General features: G+C 45.9%; 1 protein-coding gene across 2 annotated transcripts in view; it reads right to left on the reverse strand.

Annotated features, from left to right (window-relative positions):
- Window positions 1-17,938, reverse strand: part of LOC121004858 (disintegrin and metalloproteinase domain-containing protein 9-like) — a 97,976-nt gene that overhangs the window by 65,216 nt on the left and 14,822 nt on the right. For both annotated transcript variants that reach the window (XM_040437251.1, XM_040437250.1), the window contains exons 3-4: window positions 4,885-4,973; window positions 1,106-1,173 (exon numbers count right to left, since the gene is read on the reverse strand). In XM_040437251.1, the coding sequence (XP_040293185.1) occupies window positions 1,106-1,173; window positions 4,885-4,973 (157 nt within the window). The remainder of the gene's footprint in view (window positions 1-1,105; window positions 1,174-4,884; window positions 4,974-17,938) is intronic.

Below are 17,938 nucleotides of genomic sequence, written 5' to 3' on the forward strand. Positions count from 1 at the left end.
TGATGTAACATCTAATAGAAGAAGCAGGGCAGTAACGGACCCGGACCACCGATGTTACACCTAATAGAAGAAGCAGAGCAGTGACGGACCCAGACTGCTGATGTAACATCTAATAGAAGAAGCAGAGCAGTGACAGACCCGGACCACCGATGTAACACCTAATAGAAGAAGCAGAGCAGTGACGGACCCAGACTGCTGATGTAACATCTAATAGAAGAAGCAGAGCAGTGACAGACCCGGACCACCGATGTTACACCTAATAGAAGAAGCAGAGCAGTGACGGACCCAGACTGCTGATGTAACATCTAATAGAAGAAGCAGAGCAGTGACAGACCCGGACCACCGATGTTACACCTAATAGAAGAAGCAGAGCAGTGACGGACCCAGACTGCTGATGTAACATCTAATAGAAGAAGCAGAGCAGTGACAGACCCGGACCACCGATGTTACACCTAATAGAAGAAGCAGAGCAGTGACGGACCCAGACTGCTGATGTAACATCTAATAGAAGAAGCAGAGCAGTGACAGACCCGGACCACCGATGTTACACCTAATAGAAGAAGCAGAGCAGTGACGGACCCAGACTGCTGATGTAACATCTAATAGAAGAAGCAGAGCAGTGACGGACCCAGACTGCTGATGTAACACCTAACAGAAGAAGCAGGGCAGTAACGGACCCGGACCACCGATGTAACACCTAATAGAAGAAGCAGAGCAGTGACAGACCCGAACCACCGATGTTACACCTAATAGAAGAAGCAGAGCAGTGACGGACCCGGGCTGTCGATGTAATACCTAATAGAAGAAGCAGAGCAGTGACAGACCCGGACCACCGATGTAACACCTAATAGAAGAAGCAGAGAACTGACAAACCCAGGCCGCCAATGTAACACCTATTCTATGATGGGCAGTTCTCCTACCTCATGTGTCTTATGAAAAATACTTTCTTCGTCTGAACCACACTGTCTTTTGTAATATCTACAATGTGCTACCCCAGTATTATTCTACGTAAAGTGCTATGGATGTTGATAGTGCTCAAGAAATAAAAAAATTATGAATGGAAATAATAATGGCTACCTTTACAACATTTAGAAGTTCTCCATACCTGTTCCTCTGAAGATTAAGGATTAGAGTACGATTTGAAGTTTGGATGATGTAGGATATATTCTCATCCTGAAGATAAAAAGTGAAATAACTCAGTCTCACGTTTTATTACATCTTTGATGCCGCAGGGTATGTAAGCAATTTCTTCCACACATCATTTTCATAGCATCTGAGATATGATCTCCAGTATAACTGCAATTCCATAACTAGAAAAGCTACACTTTCTGGGGAAATTGTGTGAAGTGTTCTTGTCTCCACCAGTAGTCTACAATTGGAGTGGGCGGAGTAACTGGGTGGAGTGGTTTGAGTAACTGTGGAAAGTTTGGACTGGGCAGAGTAACTTTATGGACTGGGCAGAGTAACTGTGTGGAGTGTTTGGAGTGAGTAACAATAGTAAACATTACACTAACCAATTGATTGATCAAATTTAAAAAGTGCACATGGCAAGCTTGATAGAGTGAGAAATGCATTTCGACTTTCATTTATTTATATAGCACATTTAATTGCAATGTTGTTGCCCAAAGTGCTTCACAGTTACATTAAAACATACATTTATAAAAACATTAGCAGCCGATTTGTGTAGGTAGGCTTGAAAATGAGGGAGTGGTGGCAGTTTAGAAATCATGTCCTGATTTTTCAGCTCACACTCTAGCTTTTGTCACTCTGCTGGCTGCTCACATACCTGGGTTCCTATGGCAACTCACTCTACAGCAAGGGCAGAGAAGAGCGGATTAAAAACAAACTGCTCCAACTTACTCACTTCACTGGCGGTTGCCATTTTCAAACTGTTGTAATTTAAAAATTATAAATCTTACGGCGAAGAGCTTTATATTGTGAGAATCACAAGACCCAGACCTACATTTTGATGCATAGTATGTCTCTGAAATATGAAAAAAATGAAGGCACAGTCGCAGTTTAGAAATTTCCCTTCAAATTTGAGGTGGCTAGAGTGGAGTTTCAATGAATGTCAATGGGCGGCGTGAGTTGCAAACAAATGGTCATATTGTGAAAACTATCAGGACTATGGCTTAGCAGCAGGGATAGCTGAACGTTTTGATATAAGATTTGTGTAGGTGGGCTTGAAAATGAGGGGGTGGTGGCAGTTTAGAAATCATGTCCTGATTTTTCAGCTCCCACTCTAGTTTTGAACATTCCGCCATTCATTCCTATGGGACCAATTTCGCCACAAAAACGCTGATATTTCGTGAACCATTCGGCGAAACGTTCCACAAAGTAATAGCGCACCAATCTGGAACAATCCGCACGTTTCGGTATATTACGGTCTATGTAGTGTAAAAACTGTGGGAGGAGTTAGGCTGGTAAATTTGGCTATAATAATAAGAATATATATGTGAGATAACAGTAAGTGGTCTTGCCATGCAGGAACACTTAATTAGTTTTGAGTGGAGATTTCAGAGGCAGAACACTGGAAAACTGCCGCCCCTTATAGGGGTGTGCAAGAATGGGGGAGGGGACTTTGGCAAATCCTCTCACTTGGCTAGACCTGTAAAGGGAAGATTGCTTACCTGCCGCAGTGCTGACCAGCTCTCCTTGATGGAAGTGGATCCGGTTTCCACTGCAGCGATTGCCTGCAGTGATGTCTTACCGGATGTTTACAGCAAAGAGCAGTATCGCGGGCCTGGAAGATAAGGAGCGAGGAGGCAGAGCTGGCAAGCAGGTAAGTAATCTTCCCCTTACAGGTTCGGCCATGTGGAGGGGGTTTGCAAATTCCCCCCCCCCCCCTTCCCCAATTCTTGCACAAACCCTTTAAAGGGATACTTCCATCAACATTTTAGCACATATCAACAGCCTATATGTGAATATTGTATGTTTATTTTTTTTTTAATTTTTATGAAAAACAGGTGGATGTTTTTCTGGATATCATTTCACTTCATATCAAGTCGCTCCATGTATTTTACGTCCTGTCCTAGCTCTTTAACTATCTCTTTCTTTGGACTTTTAGCACAGCAAACAGTCTCACTTAACTGTCTCAGTCAGACCATCACTGCGACCAGAGAGCTCTCATTTGGTGATTCAGTTCAGGCATCACACATTACATTGATCCATGCAATGCTCTTCTGTAGACATTTTGTTGCACCAGTGTTTTTGCATTGTCCTCACCACTTGGGATTGGAGAGGGACAAATTTTCCAGGCGTACAAGAGAAGTGAAAACGACTCCAGTTAGATGCACCTAATTTATGATGGGGCATGCGCCTCGTCATAAATTAACCGAACCCCTCCGGCAGCACAAAGGGGAAACAAAGACTAACATAAAATGTCTTTGAAAATTACTCTCATTGAGTTTCACAAATACCCGTTTCTGATGGAAATGTCCCTGCAGTAAGCGATATAGCACCATCCACCTTTGTGCAGCTGTGTTTGGTACTGCTCTGCCAATGGGAGCCCACCGTCATGTTTTTTTTTTTTATCTTATACAATTGAAAACTCCGTTATGGAGTTTCCGTAACTGAAGTAGGAGTAGTGGTTATAGATGAGGAGCCTAGAAAAGTGACAGCACCTTTAGTTAGTACTGCCTGATGCTCATTTGGCTGTAACTTCACGTCCTCACCAGCCTGGAAGACCTGCTCACACCAGGATGTGTTTGGGGGTGGCTTTGGTAAATGGTCTTATGATTGTGAAGCAGAAAGTATTTAGGAATAACTTGTTAACCAGCACTCAGGCCATTTTTGTGGCATTTCCAAGTTAAAGGTAGGGACTTTCTTCTGTACTAGTTGCTTCCGTAAAGCGGACACCTGACACCAAAGTTTGTTTGTTTTACCAGTGACAACCCTTGACTTGTTGTCAGTAAGAACAAAATAACTATTCCAGACATGTAATATATGCAGCGTTTTATAGACATGGTATGGGTGCGACGCCGATTTATGTGAAAATATACATTCCAGGCAACGAATGATTCTACGCCTGCATCTTACTGTGCAAACCTGAAGACAAAGTAAATCATCCGGGAAAGAGTTTTTTAGAAGAGCTTATTCAGTAGCATTAATTAAGTTTTAGGGCAGATCCACACAATGGATTTTAGTGCTGGATTCTATGCCGAAAAGCGCACTGACGAAACCGCCTTTCAGTGGCAGCCGAGGATTTTTCATGCGCCGTTTCCAGACAGCGCCAAGAATACACATGCCCATTCTAGGTTAGGTTACTGTGCGGACACCTCCAAAGGCGGACAGTGATTGGCTGCGGCAATTTCCAACTAGATGTTTTCAGTAAGGGAGCCTAAGGCCTGGAAGACAGCGCTGGGAAGAAGATGAGTAAACTTCCTTTCCACCCATTCCACCTATTCTTGCACAAGCCCTTTACGGGTCTGTTCATACTTTGGAATATTATGTGACATACATTTTACACAACAGAAATCTGAGGCTGTAGATGGAGAGTAGCTCCATTGTCATTCAGTGGGCCTATCCTTTATATTTCTGTCTGAAATTAGTCACACCACTTAAAATCCACGCATCAATTTTCCATGTGAGCAGGGTAGCAGAAGCCCCATTGCTATCCTAGAGATGCAGATTTCATGTGGATTTAGGCTTGAAACCTGCCCCACAAACAATATTTATCCCTTATCTACAGCATAGGTCGTAGGAGTCTGTTTGCTGGGGTTCCTACTGCTGGAACCCCGACTGATCACAAGAAGCCATGTATTTCTAGTCTCGTGCTGTACAATGCCCTGTAAGGAATTTTTATTATGTTTGTCTTTATGGTGCAATTTTCTTCATAATACGTAGGAGACATGTGGACATTACAATTACAGGATTAAGGCTTACCGTGCTGTCATCCACGTTCCTCCTTACTCTGTTCACCAGTCGCTCCGGAAAAACAATTTCATCATCCTGCAGTCCAGAAACGTGATATCCTAAAGATGATACAATAATGCTATCATTATGCAGGGCCATTTACACTTTGCAGGAGATACAAAGGTCATCCATGGAGACTTCCATTAATCTGGTATTGTTATCACCTATGGATTATCCAATCTAATCCCTTTCTAATCAGATTACTACGTGCACTGTACAGGTGTAATTTAGAGGAACCTGTCAGCACACAACCTGAGGATAGGTAATCGATATCAGGAGGGTGGAAAATCCCTTTAATTTCCAGATCAGGTCTTCTGATTAGTCATGCACTCTGGACGTCCTACAGGCTGGGATGTGTAATTACAAGGCAGCCCAGGGGGCATCCAGTGCATGCACTGAGGCCAGTATGCCTCACATCACTGCGCATGAGCCAGATGTCTATGTGGTATAAGGGCCATTGGGCTTCTGCAGACACCTGGGCTTGGTTGCAAACCTAAACCTATATACCCTCCCATTTCCCTAAATTTTTTAAGGTTACGGGAAAAGTTAAAAACCTGACGCGCGTTTCGCCACGCCCCCTGAAGAAGTGAGGCGGAACTAATATTTATTTATTTATCATTAATTTATTTATTCTCTAAGGGGTGCGCACATCCTAACTGTCATTAAAACCATACAGAATAGATATACAACTATATGTTAATTACCATCTGGTATTTTTAAACTTTCTTATCTTTATAACCTAATAAATAATACCCATAGACCCCATTTGCTGCGAGTGCCGTCCATTTATTCCATTTTTATTCTACTACCCCCGAAGCTTTGGGTTAGCTTCTTCGGACTGAGCACAGCCTCGATTCTGCCACTAGAAGTGAGCCACCATAACTGCATATCTTTTCATTTATAGTTTGTTGGTATGAAATCTGTGTTCTCTTTTGATGAGGACGTGTATTTTATATAACACGAGATTTTGTAAACATGATTTCCATATGTTTTTTTATATGCCCTTTATTTAATAAACCATTGCACTTAAAGTGTAACTGTCATTATTTTATATTTGCAATGTGTGGGGGCAATGATACTTTTTCAAATATACTTTAATTACTGAAATTATATTTCTATTAGAAAAATAACTCTAAAGTGGCCCATTTTGAGCCTTAGCAACACTCTTTTGTCTTCTGATTACATAACACAGTCAGTGTTAGCAAGTCTCCACTGTAAGGGTCCATTCAGACGTCCGTAGTGTATTGCGGATCCGCAATACACCCGGCCGGCACCCCCCATAGAACTGCCTATTCTTGTTCGCAATTGCGGACAAGAATAGGACATGTTCTATTTTTTTGCAGACCCGCGGCCCGGAAGTTTGGGGCCGAAGCCCGGAAGTTTGGGTGTCACGATAGGTAGGTAAGCGGGGAAATAACCAAACACGGGAAAACAAACAGAACAAACGACTAGGCCCAAAAGCTAGGTAGAAAAGGGTCACCTCCTAGCGATCCCTAAAAGCTTTCCCTAAACTGCTGTGCCCATGTGCATACCCTTAGAGTGGATATGCACATGCCCTCGTGCCTAAAACCTAAACACCCTTGGCAAACCCTAAGCAGCAGGGAAAAGGGAAGAGGCAACCTGCTTCTTCAAACCAGGAGGAAGCAAGCGTCTCCCTAGAGGCCTAGAAAAACACACAAAGGGAAATGAAGGAGAGGACTTATCTTGAGCAGAGCTGGAGCAGACGATCCACCACAAATCAAGAGCTCCCAGGAAAGAACTATAACCCACACAGGCCACTGGGGGAAGGAGGGATAAATAGCCTCACTAACAATGAAACCCAGTACACCTGAGGGAAGGTGCATCCAGCTCAAACCCAAATCAAAACAAACAAAGAAGTCAGACATGTGCAGCCAATCTGACAGATCTCCGCACATTCACAGGGCAAGGCGTGACATCGGGGCCACGCTCCGGAAATACGGATGCGGAGAGCACATAGTGTGCTCTCCGCATCTCTTCCGGCCCCATAGAGAATGAATAAGTCCGCAACCGTACCCGATATTGCGGAACGGATGCGGACCCATTTGCGGATGTGTGAATGGACCCTTATGTTAAAAGAAGAGAGGATCATTGCTAAAGCTCAAAATTGGCCACTTTAGAGCTATTTTTCTAATAGAAATGTGCGATTTCAGTAATAAAAGTATATTACAAAAATGTTCAGTATCACTGCCCCTACACATTACAAAAAAAAAAGAAGAAAAGAACGACAGCTACACTTTAAGCCCCCTTATATTACCCTGTTTTTGTTATCTTGCCTATTCACCAGGCAGGACTAGCTCAGCATAATCTAATAATATCCTTCTTTTCCATCAGATCTGATGTTGACTACCTGAAAAATTATGCTTTTTATTGGTGCACTCTAGCATCTCTGCTGTCCTCTGCCAGCCCCTCTCTTTCCTTCTTGATTGACCAGGCTCCTGCATTGTTCTCTCTCCCTGAAATCCCACGACTGTGAGATTCATTGGAATTTTGCCGCAAGCGCAGAATAGATCTTTGTCTCGGGGGACCCGGTGTTGTACTGCACTTGCACAGATTTTCTACCGGACGGTGGAGGAGTGAGGCATGAGATTTCAGAGCCGGGTGAGAAAACAATACAGCATCCTGGCCTTTTCAATTAAGAATGAGAGGTAGGGGCTGGCAGAGGAAAGTGGTAGAGCTAGGGTGCACCGAGTAGCTTAGGCCTACTCTCAGTGCACTTAGCTTATGAGCATATTAATAAAAAGCATTACTTTTCATGGATGCAGCATCAGAACAGGAAAGGTATTATCAGATTATGCGGAGCCAGTCCTACTAGGCATTGTGCCAGGTTTAAAGTGAAGTTCCTAATGACAGACTCCTTGTAAAGATGCCAAATTCAGCCAAGCCTGAGACACCCATCTGTAGACAGAAGAGAGCTAGCTAGATGAAATGCCTTAAAGGGGCTGCAACGGGAACCTCCCCCCAGAGCCCTCCCTATAACGCATCCCAGGTGTAGGAATGCCGAATGGTGTAGTGCGGCCTAAATGTCTCTTTATGTGTGTCACGGTGCTCCTACCTGGAAACCGCTGGACCCCAGGCTTTGGCTCCAAAGCAATAAATAGGGGGAATAATTGAGGGATTGGAAAGAATAACTTGAGTCCAGACCTTGAGATGAAGTTTAATGGCAGCTTTACTTTGAATAAACATTTCTTCAAACAGTTTACAGGCTTTGTTTTGGTTCCAGCAGGCTTTAGCATTAAACTGGCAGGCAAACTTAACTCTGCTATATCTTTCTCTCACTCTGCTGTACTGACAAGACAAGCTGACTTGGTGTCTTTGTTTCCTCTTTATGATGCACTTTTCTCTTGTAGTCGGACTTATGTTCAGCCAAAAAGTAGGTTAGAATCCTGGCAGCTCCAACATGGAGTCTCAACCAGAACAAACTAGAACTGCCCCACCTCCTTCTGGTAGCAAGCACGACTGGCCCACTTCAGCCCAAGGGGGGGGGGGGGGGGGGGAGAGAATGGAATGGTAGGTTTCATTCTCTCTAAGGATAGCTCTGCCATTTATGCTGCCACCTGCTGGTGAACCAGGCACATTACATGTAATAAACAGTTACATAACAAGATTATGAATGCACATTGTCTTCAGCTTTTAAACAAATTTTGGATTCCCTCCTTCCTACTGGAAGTGTGGTGTAAAGCATACTTACTTGGTTCCTGCTCCTTCAGTCCATCACTGTGTTCGCCGCACTGTGGTTTCTGCTTGTAAACTTACGGCACATACCAGGGTCACGTGCTGCGCAGCAGGAAATGACTAGTCGCAGCAGTGACATGTCCCCCCAAGTGGGGTGTGGACTCAGTGACGTGCTGCTCTGAGGACACGTCACCGCTGCAGCCAGTCATTGGCTGCAGCAGCACATGTGACCCTCCCCCTGTCCGTACTGGAAGTTCACAAGAGGGAACTGGAGCAGGCGAACGCAGCAATGTACCAAAGCGGAACCAAAAAGCGGAGAGCTGGTAAATGTGCTGCCCTCCACCGATCTGTAGGAAAGGAGCCAAAATGTATTAAACATTTGGAAGAACCCCTTTAAGGCCCTTTTACACAGGCCGACGATTGAAACAATTATTAGGAACGAATGTTTGTATAAATGCTTGTTCTTGATAATTGGCCTTTGTAAATGTGCCAGCAAAAAGCTCATGGTCATCTGAACTGATCATTTATGCGGCACAAAAACAACAAAAACATCCTCATTTGTTTGCAGGAAATCACTGTGTGTATAATGAAACTGTATGGGGATGAACGATCGTGGTAACAACTGATCATCCCCGTAATTGATTGCTGCATCTAAATGATACTAACAAGCAGTCAATGACTGGGAATGAATGTTTCTCTGAATGTTTGTTCCTGGTCATTAACTACTCTATTAGCCCTTGAGAAAAGACTTTTAGATGCAGCTCAGGGGGTAATGTTTCTCATTGAAGAGACACACGAGGGTATACACAGCTCATAGCAGCCGAACCAGAGACATCCATCTGGAGACTACACTGGTTCAGGGAACGTACCCCTCATTAGTACAGAACAGGGTACTGGTTGGCTGGATGAAAAACAGTCCCCCCTCCCCCGCTGCCTCTAAGGCCTCTTTCACACGAACAATACGGATTGGCTCAGGATACGTTCAGTGAAACTCGCACCATTTTGCAAGCAAGTTCAGCCAGTTTTGCCTGCGTTCAGTTGTTCAGTTTTACCCGCGCAGGTGCAATGCGTTTTGATGCGTTTTTCATGTGCGTGAAAAAAAACCTGAAGGTTTACATACAACATCTCTTAGCAACCAAAACGCATTGCATCTGGATTACATTTTTCACTGAAGCCCCATTCACTTCTATAGGACCAGGGCTGCGTGAAAAACACAGAATATAGAACATGCTGCGATTCTCACACAACGCAGAACTGATGCATGAAATTTTTTTTTTACACAGACCCATTGAAATGAATGGGTCAGGATTCAGTGCGGGTGCTATGCGTTCAAGTCACGCTTTGCACCCGCTTTGTGAACTCAGCCTTAGGGCTCATGCACACAAACGTGTGTCGGCTGGGCCCGTATTGCGGGTCCGCAATATACGGGCCCCGGCGTTTGTGCACCAAATCACGGATGCGGACCCATTCACTTGAATAGGTCCGCAATCCGGAAGGTCCGGTGCGGAACGGAGGTACGGAACACCACGGAAGCGCTCCGTAGTGCTTCCGTGGGGCTTCTCTCCGTGACTCTGCACAGCAAAAAAAATAGAACAATCTTTAATTTTTTTCGCAGTGCGGATGGATCACGGACCTATTCAAGTTGAATGGGTCTGCATCCGTCTGTGGAAACAGAATGGATGTTGCCCGGGCATTGGGGACCGCAAATTGCAGAACAGCCAGCACACGTTCATGTGCATGAGCCCTTACAGTGGTGTTGGACCTATTCCCGTCAGCACGGTGGTTTAGTGGCTAGTAGTCTTGCCTTGAAGTGCTGATATGTTCATTTAGAATCTGAGGGCAACATCTGCATCCAGTTTCTGTGTGTTTCCCATGGGCACTGCAGGGACAGGTACTGATGTGACTGATGTGTTTCTTGTCTGGCCAAAAGCCACACTTGTGCCAGAAACCAGGCTAATCCGTTACAGTCAGTGGAGTCTGGCAGGGAACGGCAGAATCCGGCTATGCCAGATACGGTGAACTCCGGCAGGCTGTTCCTCTGCCGGATCAGGTAAACCCAGATGTGAAACTAGCCTAACAATACTTTTTGCTAATACCAGGATAGGGAATAAGCATCCAAAAGCTTGTGGTCTGACCGCTGGGAATCCCAGCAATTGCAAAAGCAGAGGACCCATTCATTACACAGACAGACCATTGTTTTTCTACATCACAAAACACGAAGGTCCCGGAGTCCTCGATGAGAATAAGCGGTGGCACAAATGGGTGACCACCATGCCATTGACTTCTGTGGGACTGCTGGAGAAATGCTGACCCCTGTACATGCCAGTCCCATAGAAGTGAATGGCATGGTGGTCACACATTGCTCCATTCTCATTGTGGACTCCTGTTTTTGGGACGTGGGAAAACAATGTTCTGTCTGTGTAATGTATGGACGTGCCACTGTGGCTAATGGATGAAGGTCCTCAACGGGGAACCTCCTTCTATTAACTGTACTGTACATTGTTTGGAAAAACGCTCGGCACAGTGACCCTGCCACAAGCTCGCTTCATGCTAGGTCAAGCATGCTCTGTGCAATGTATGAGGAGAGGGGTGGGAGCCATGTACGGAATAAATGTTTGACATAGAACTAATGTTTACAAGCCCTCGTATTCTTGCAAATAATTTTCTGTTGATCAGGATTAGAATCTGGAGCACAGATCTTTATGTGTTTTAATGATGCACGACATGTACAGCAGGACTCGTAATACCAGACTGGTGTGAATTCCACCGTTTCGCAAGATTAGGTCGTGTGCAGGGAGTAACCGCTGTCAGCCTGATCTTGGATGAACTGACAGATGACGTATTGCTGTTGTTTGAGTGTCTTGGCGCAGAGAGAGGTGATGATAGGAGTACATAAAGCTTGGTCATTGTAAAGTGAAAGGGAGGTATATGGAGGTGTTCCATGTAATTTTCGGAGAGACGTCAGTGCCTCATAGAAACACCATATTGAGTGCTTGTGGTTCTGTAATATAAACCCATGGGGGCCTCGTGGACTAACGTACAGTTTACAGGAGAAACTCGAAAAATTAGAATATTGTGCAAAGTTCATTTATTCAGTAATGCAACTTAAAAGGTGAAACTAATATATGAGACTCATTACATGCAAAGCGAGATATTTCAAGCCTTTATTTGTTATAATTTGGATGATTATCGCTTACAGTTTATGAAACCCCAAAGTCAGAATCTCAGGTCCCCTTTGCTCAGGGGGTACAGATTAATTAGCTGACTAGAGTGTGACACTTTGAGCCTAGAATATTGAACCTTTTCATAATATTCTAATTTAAAGTTGCATTACTGAAATAAATGAACTTTTGCACGATATTTAAATTTTTTGAGTTTCACCTGTATGTTACGTCAAGTCCAGGACCAGACATCTCGCTTGGACCGGTCAATCTTGCGCCCCCATCATTGCTCAGAGTCTCTGCACAAGCACAGAGGATCTGCCGCTGCTACCTGAGCAGTGAAAATACCAACTGCGAATGCGCTGCTAATGAATGTGGTTCATTAGAATCAATTCTCTCATGTCTATTGATGATCTATCTTCAAGGTAAGCCATCAATATCAGATTATGGGGGTCTGACACCCCCAAGACCAGCTGCTTCCGTGCCGAACACTAACAATGTGTAATTACCGGCGTCACACACAGGGAGGGAAAAGGGAAAGCCCTGCCCAAGGGAGAGGGAAAGGTGGTGACCCCTGACTCACCTTGCGGCTGGCACCTGACTGCCCTGACGTCCCTAGACGGGTTCCTCACCCGTGCGGCGATCACGTGCCTAAACCCTGGCTTTCCCTAGAATGAGCCCTAGATAGTGAACGGGCCGGTGGGATTGCTAGTCCGCACCACTGACACTAAGAGGAAAACACCAAGGAGAGGACAGACAAAACAGACAAACACATACACCCAAGTGGGCGACCACAATAGACCACAAAGGTCCAACAGGGATCCGGAGGGTAACGTTCTGGACCAACAACCAGAGAACGCAGCAACACAGCCCCAGAGGGTCAGTATAGAAGTCCAGGCAGGAAGCTCTATATCTGGCAACCATAGAAGTGTGAGAGGGGAATATAAGGAGGTTGGGAGTGCTGGACAAGAAACAGCTGAGGAGATGGAGCTACAGATCCCTGAGTGAGCCAAAAGGGTTTGCAAAGCAAACCCAGAAAGCTACCATAAGGAAACAGCCCTATCTTACATAGAGCGTGCAGCCAACCGCTGCGACTTCCTGACCCCGGGTATAACGGAGTCAGGCGTGGTTCTTGACACCCTCGTGACACAATGTATGGAGAGGAAGCAGAAGGCTTCATACACTGGCATACTGTAACTCTCCCATTCACTTGAATAGGAGCGGAGTTGCAGTACTCGGACATAGCCACTACACGGTGTACGGAGCTGTCTGCCATGAACATCTGTAGCCCGGAGAACCCTTTTAAAATCCAAACCCCCATTTACATGCATTGTTCTGTACGCTTGTTCTATATTTTTGATGCGCACCAAAATGGTGCAGCAAATCCATGTGTCGGCTTGGACTGGCCCACAGGTGCACAGGGGAATCCCCCGATGGGCCCCTAGTCTCCCACCCCCTGCACAAGTGGCACATAACACAGTAGACTTACTGCACTACATGCATATATTCAATGTACAGCACCTCAACCAGCCTATGTTCATATACAAAACTTGTTAATTATTTATTATACTTAAATGTATCCGTAAGGGGGCCCCCAAAATAAATTTTACTGGTGGGCCCTAGGTACCCAAATCCGACACTCCACGTGTGTAAACAAAGCCTGAGTCTTCATACCAGGGAAGGACTAGCCCTGGAAAATATACAAAAAGTTGACCCGTTTTGTAGTCGGGTCCAAATTGATGGAAGGCAGGGCCAGCAATACCATATTGTGGCACATTATACCACCCAACAGAACCAAATTCCACAGTCATCACAAAATACTGCCAGCAGCACAAAATACATCCCCAAAAACTTCCAGTGGCCGGCCGTGAGGAGGGCTCAGGGGGCCCCCTGGGCAACGGCCAATCTGCCCCTGCTTCATACGAGCTCTCCATTAAGTAGACACATAATGGATTATAAATGGGTAACTTCCGATAGTTATCACTTTGTGACTTTCCCTTTGTCAGACGTCAGCCGCTTAACAATGCCTTGCAATTTTCTGGGCTTTACCCTAAGTTCACACCTGAGCGTTTTACAGCGCGTTCCTACGCGCTGTAAAACGCACAACAAGGAGAAACCAATGCTTCCCTATGGGAATGGTTCTCACCTGGGCGTTTTACAGCGCGTACGACGCTCAAAACGCCCGACGCTCAAACAAGTACTTGAGCTTCTTTGGGGCGTTTTGTCGCGCGTTCCCGTACATAGACTTTTGGGAACGCGCGACAATGGGTGTTCGCTTGTCTCTGTATGCGCGCTTGTAAACGCCCGTACAATCGCGCATACAGAGCGCTCCTTTCAGAACGCTCAGGTGTGAACCCAGGGTTAGGGATTCTCCAGTTATCCCTGTATCTGTAAATCCTCACGACGTTATGTGTTTTTCTGTGAATAACCTCCTTCCGGCCATTCTTTGTGTCGATGCATCCTGAAGGTGGCCGGTGACTAGGGAGACGGTATTATATTATATGGCTCATTTTTCTTTATATAGCACCTACTATTGTACACAAAACGCTCTCATTGGCCCCTTATTGGTCTGACAATTTAATTTCTCCATCACGTAGGAAATCATTCAATACATTTGTGGAGTGTGGTAGGAAACCAGGGGGAAGCCACTAAAATATGGAGAGGAGAAAGCTAACCATCTGCACAGTGCTTTAGTCTGGGTTCACACACCACAATATTGCACCATGTTAGGATGGGTATTACGGCTGTGAATAGTCGGGTCCCATCACTACAGAACCCTTTGTTGATCCAAGATTGGTTCCGTACACTAAAGGGGTATTCCAATTGTTTCAAGTTATCCCCTATATCAGTATTTTTTTACTGGCCGTGGGTCAGTGAAAAAAATCACGGAGACATGCGCAACTTTGGTCCGTGATGCAGACCAAACACATCCAGTATAGTCTATGGATCTGCGAAAAAACACGGACATAACACAGACAGCGTCTGTGTTTGGTCCATTTTTCACTGACCACTAATAGGAGATGCTCTGGAAAATGATTTTCAGCTTAGCAGTGTCTGTGGAATATCTATAAAACACGGAGGGCAAAAAACGGACACACGGACATCTTCACGGATGAAACGTACTATTTTTATCTCAGACATCAAACGGAAACTAAAAAGGAAATGAGATCTAAGGCCTATGGTCTCATGCACACGACCGTATGTATTTTGCGGTCCGCAAAAAACGGATCCGCTAAAAATACGGATGATGTCCGTGTGCATTCCGTATTTTGCGGAACGGAACAGCTGGCCCCCTAATACAACGGTACTATCCTTGTCCGTAATGCGGACAATTATAGGACATGTTCTATTTTTTGGCGGAACGGAAATACTGACGTAAGGAAACGGAATGCACGCGGAGTACCTTACGTTTTTTTTGAGGTGCGGCCTCCATGTATGGCCTTATCTTACAACACATCCCACAGACACTATGGGGGTCATTTATTAAGACTGGCGTTTTAGATGCCAGTCTTAATAACCCGTATATCTTGCGGTGGACCCGCCAAAGTTATGAACAGGTGCAGACCTCTATATAACTTCGGCGCACCCAGCGCCAGTCTAAATGTAAGACAGTCTTAGGCTACATACACACGAACGTTAGGGCTCCGTGCCCATGCTGTGGATCGCAAATTGCGGTCCGCAATTCACGGGCACAGACCGTGGGGCAGCCGCATGCGGATTCACTTGAATGGGGTCCGCAATCTGCATCCGACAAAAAAGTAGTGCATGCAAGCCGCGATCCGTAATGCACACGGCCGATGCCCGCGTATTGCAGACCCGCTGTATGCGGGCCGCAATACGGCCACGGGGGGGGGGGCACACGAACGTTAGGGCTCCGTGCCCGTGTTGCGGTCCGCAATGCACGGGCACAGACCGTGGGGCAGCTGCATGCGGATCGCGGACCCATTAACAACCATGTGCCCCCCGTGGCCGTATGGTGGCCCACATATAGCGGGTCCGCAATACACGGGCACCGGCCGTGTGCATTCCGCATCATGGATCGCGGACCCATTCACTTGAATGGGTCCGCAATCACGGAGATGCGGAACGGAGGCACGGATCGGAACCCTACGGAAGCACTATGGAGTGCTTCCATGGTGTTTCTGGCCGTGCCTCCACACAGCAAAAAAGTAGCGCATGTACTACTTTTTTGCGGTGCGGACCGTCGGATGCGGATTGCGGACCCCATTCAAGTGAATAGGTCCGCAATCTGCATGCGGCTGTCCCACAGTCTGTGCCCGTGCATTGCGGACAGCAGTTTGCAGCCCGCAGCATGAGCACGGAGCCCTAGCGTTCGTGTGCATGTAGCCTTACATTTATACCATTTTCTACGCCTAAAACAGGTGTAGAAAATGAGACGCCATCCCGCCCACACCACACCCACTTTTTTAGACCTGGCGTGAGTAGGGAAAATTCCCATTCTTGTCCCTTTTGTGGATAAGAATAGGCATTGTTGCAATGGATCCTCAAAAAAACAGTTGCAACACGAACGTCATAGATACATATGGTCCTGTGAATGCACCCTAATGCTCAGAGTATCACACTGCTTCGGCCATTTTGTCTTCCTCCCATATAGCATCCTGGTGCCATCTCTTCCCCCGGTAAGGCCCAGTTCACACTTCAGTTGGTCAGTTATTTACATCAGTTGTTTGAGCCAAAACCAGGAGTGAAGCCTCCTCAGAGATCAGGTGTAGTGGAAAAATGTCCTCCTGTTCTGTGTTTTTGACCCGCACCTGGTTTTGACTCACAATAACTGATGGAAATAACTGAAGTGTGAACTCACATGTCCACATGATGTAAAAGTAGACATGATTCATCAGACCAGGCCACCTTCTTTCAATGCCCCATCATCCAGGCGCTTTCTACACCTACTCAAACCCATATGGAGCAAGTTGTGATACCCTATTATCTTAGCCAGCATTAATAGCTACTCTGTGGGATCAGAATGGGCTAGCCTTCCATCCCACATGCATGGCCCCCACAGCCCACGAGTGAGCCTTCAGCACCCTTGACCCATGGAAGGTAGTAGCGGCAGCCTGCAGGGAATATCCCACAAGACCTGCAGTTTTGGAGATGTGCTGACCCAGTTGTCCAGCCATCCCCCCTGAACCTTGGAAAAAATTGCACAGATCTTTACTTGACCATTTTTCCGACTTCCAACAAATGACCTTCTAGAACTGACTATTCACTTTATTTTGCTCACTCATACAGCGCTGACACATTCTGCAGCACTTTACTGAGGATGTGGTGTGTACGTGCCGTCCTAGACAGCAGGCACGCAGGGGTGAGATCTCAACGCTAGACCAGAGGTCTAGCGCTGTCAATCTAAAGGTGGGAGGGGGCATGATTTGAAGGAGATGGGCATCAGGTGCAGAATGTATCATTCACTTGAATGGGTCCGCGATCCGCATACAAGGATGGTGCCCGTGCATTGGGGACCACAAATAGAAGTGCATGGGCACGGGGCATACATCGTCGTGTGCATAAGACCTAACTAACAGCCCGTGGAACTACAAGAAACAACCAACTACCGGATCTCCACAATGCATGTGCGAAGTCTCATTTTCCCTTCAGTGCCTACGAGAACGACGCTGGGAACTCTGCAGCGTTTCATCTAGCTTGTGGTGAGGCCACCAGTAGTGGGATTGTATCTTACTCTCTTTTTTGGTTTGGACAACTGGAACTACTAACTTCAAAAACTACTAAGTCCTATACCACAACATGGGGAAATTAGCGGCACATCAGATACAACATTCACCCCATATCATTTTGTTTGTTTGACAACGTTGGGCTGATCTGAACCTTATTTAACGGCATTTCTATACGCGACAGGTCTGTCTTTGTTAGGGTTCATTCATAAGACCGTATCTGTTTTTGCGGTCCGCAAATCACGGATACCGGCCATGTGCGTTCTGCATTTTGCTGAACAGAACGGCCAGCCCTATGATAGAAATGACTATTCTTGTCCGCAGCTGCGGACAACAATAGGACATGTTCTATCTTTTTGCGAGGCCACGGAACGGAAGTACGGATGCGGACAGTGTGCTGTCTGCATCTTTTGCGGCCCCATTGATGCGGACACAAACATACGGTCGTCTGAATGAGCCCTTAATTATATGTATGTGTGTTGC

The sequence above is a fragment of the Bufo bufo genome, chromosome 6 (genome assembly GCF_905171765.1).
Source record: "Bufo bufo chromosome 6, aBufBuf1.1, whole genome shotgun sequence".
NCBI classification, from domain to species: Eukaryota; Metazoa; Chordata; class Amphibia; order Anura; family Bufonidae; genus Bufo; species Bufo bufo.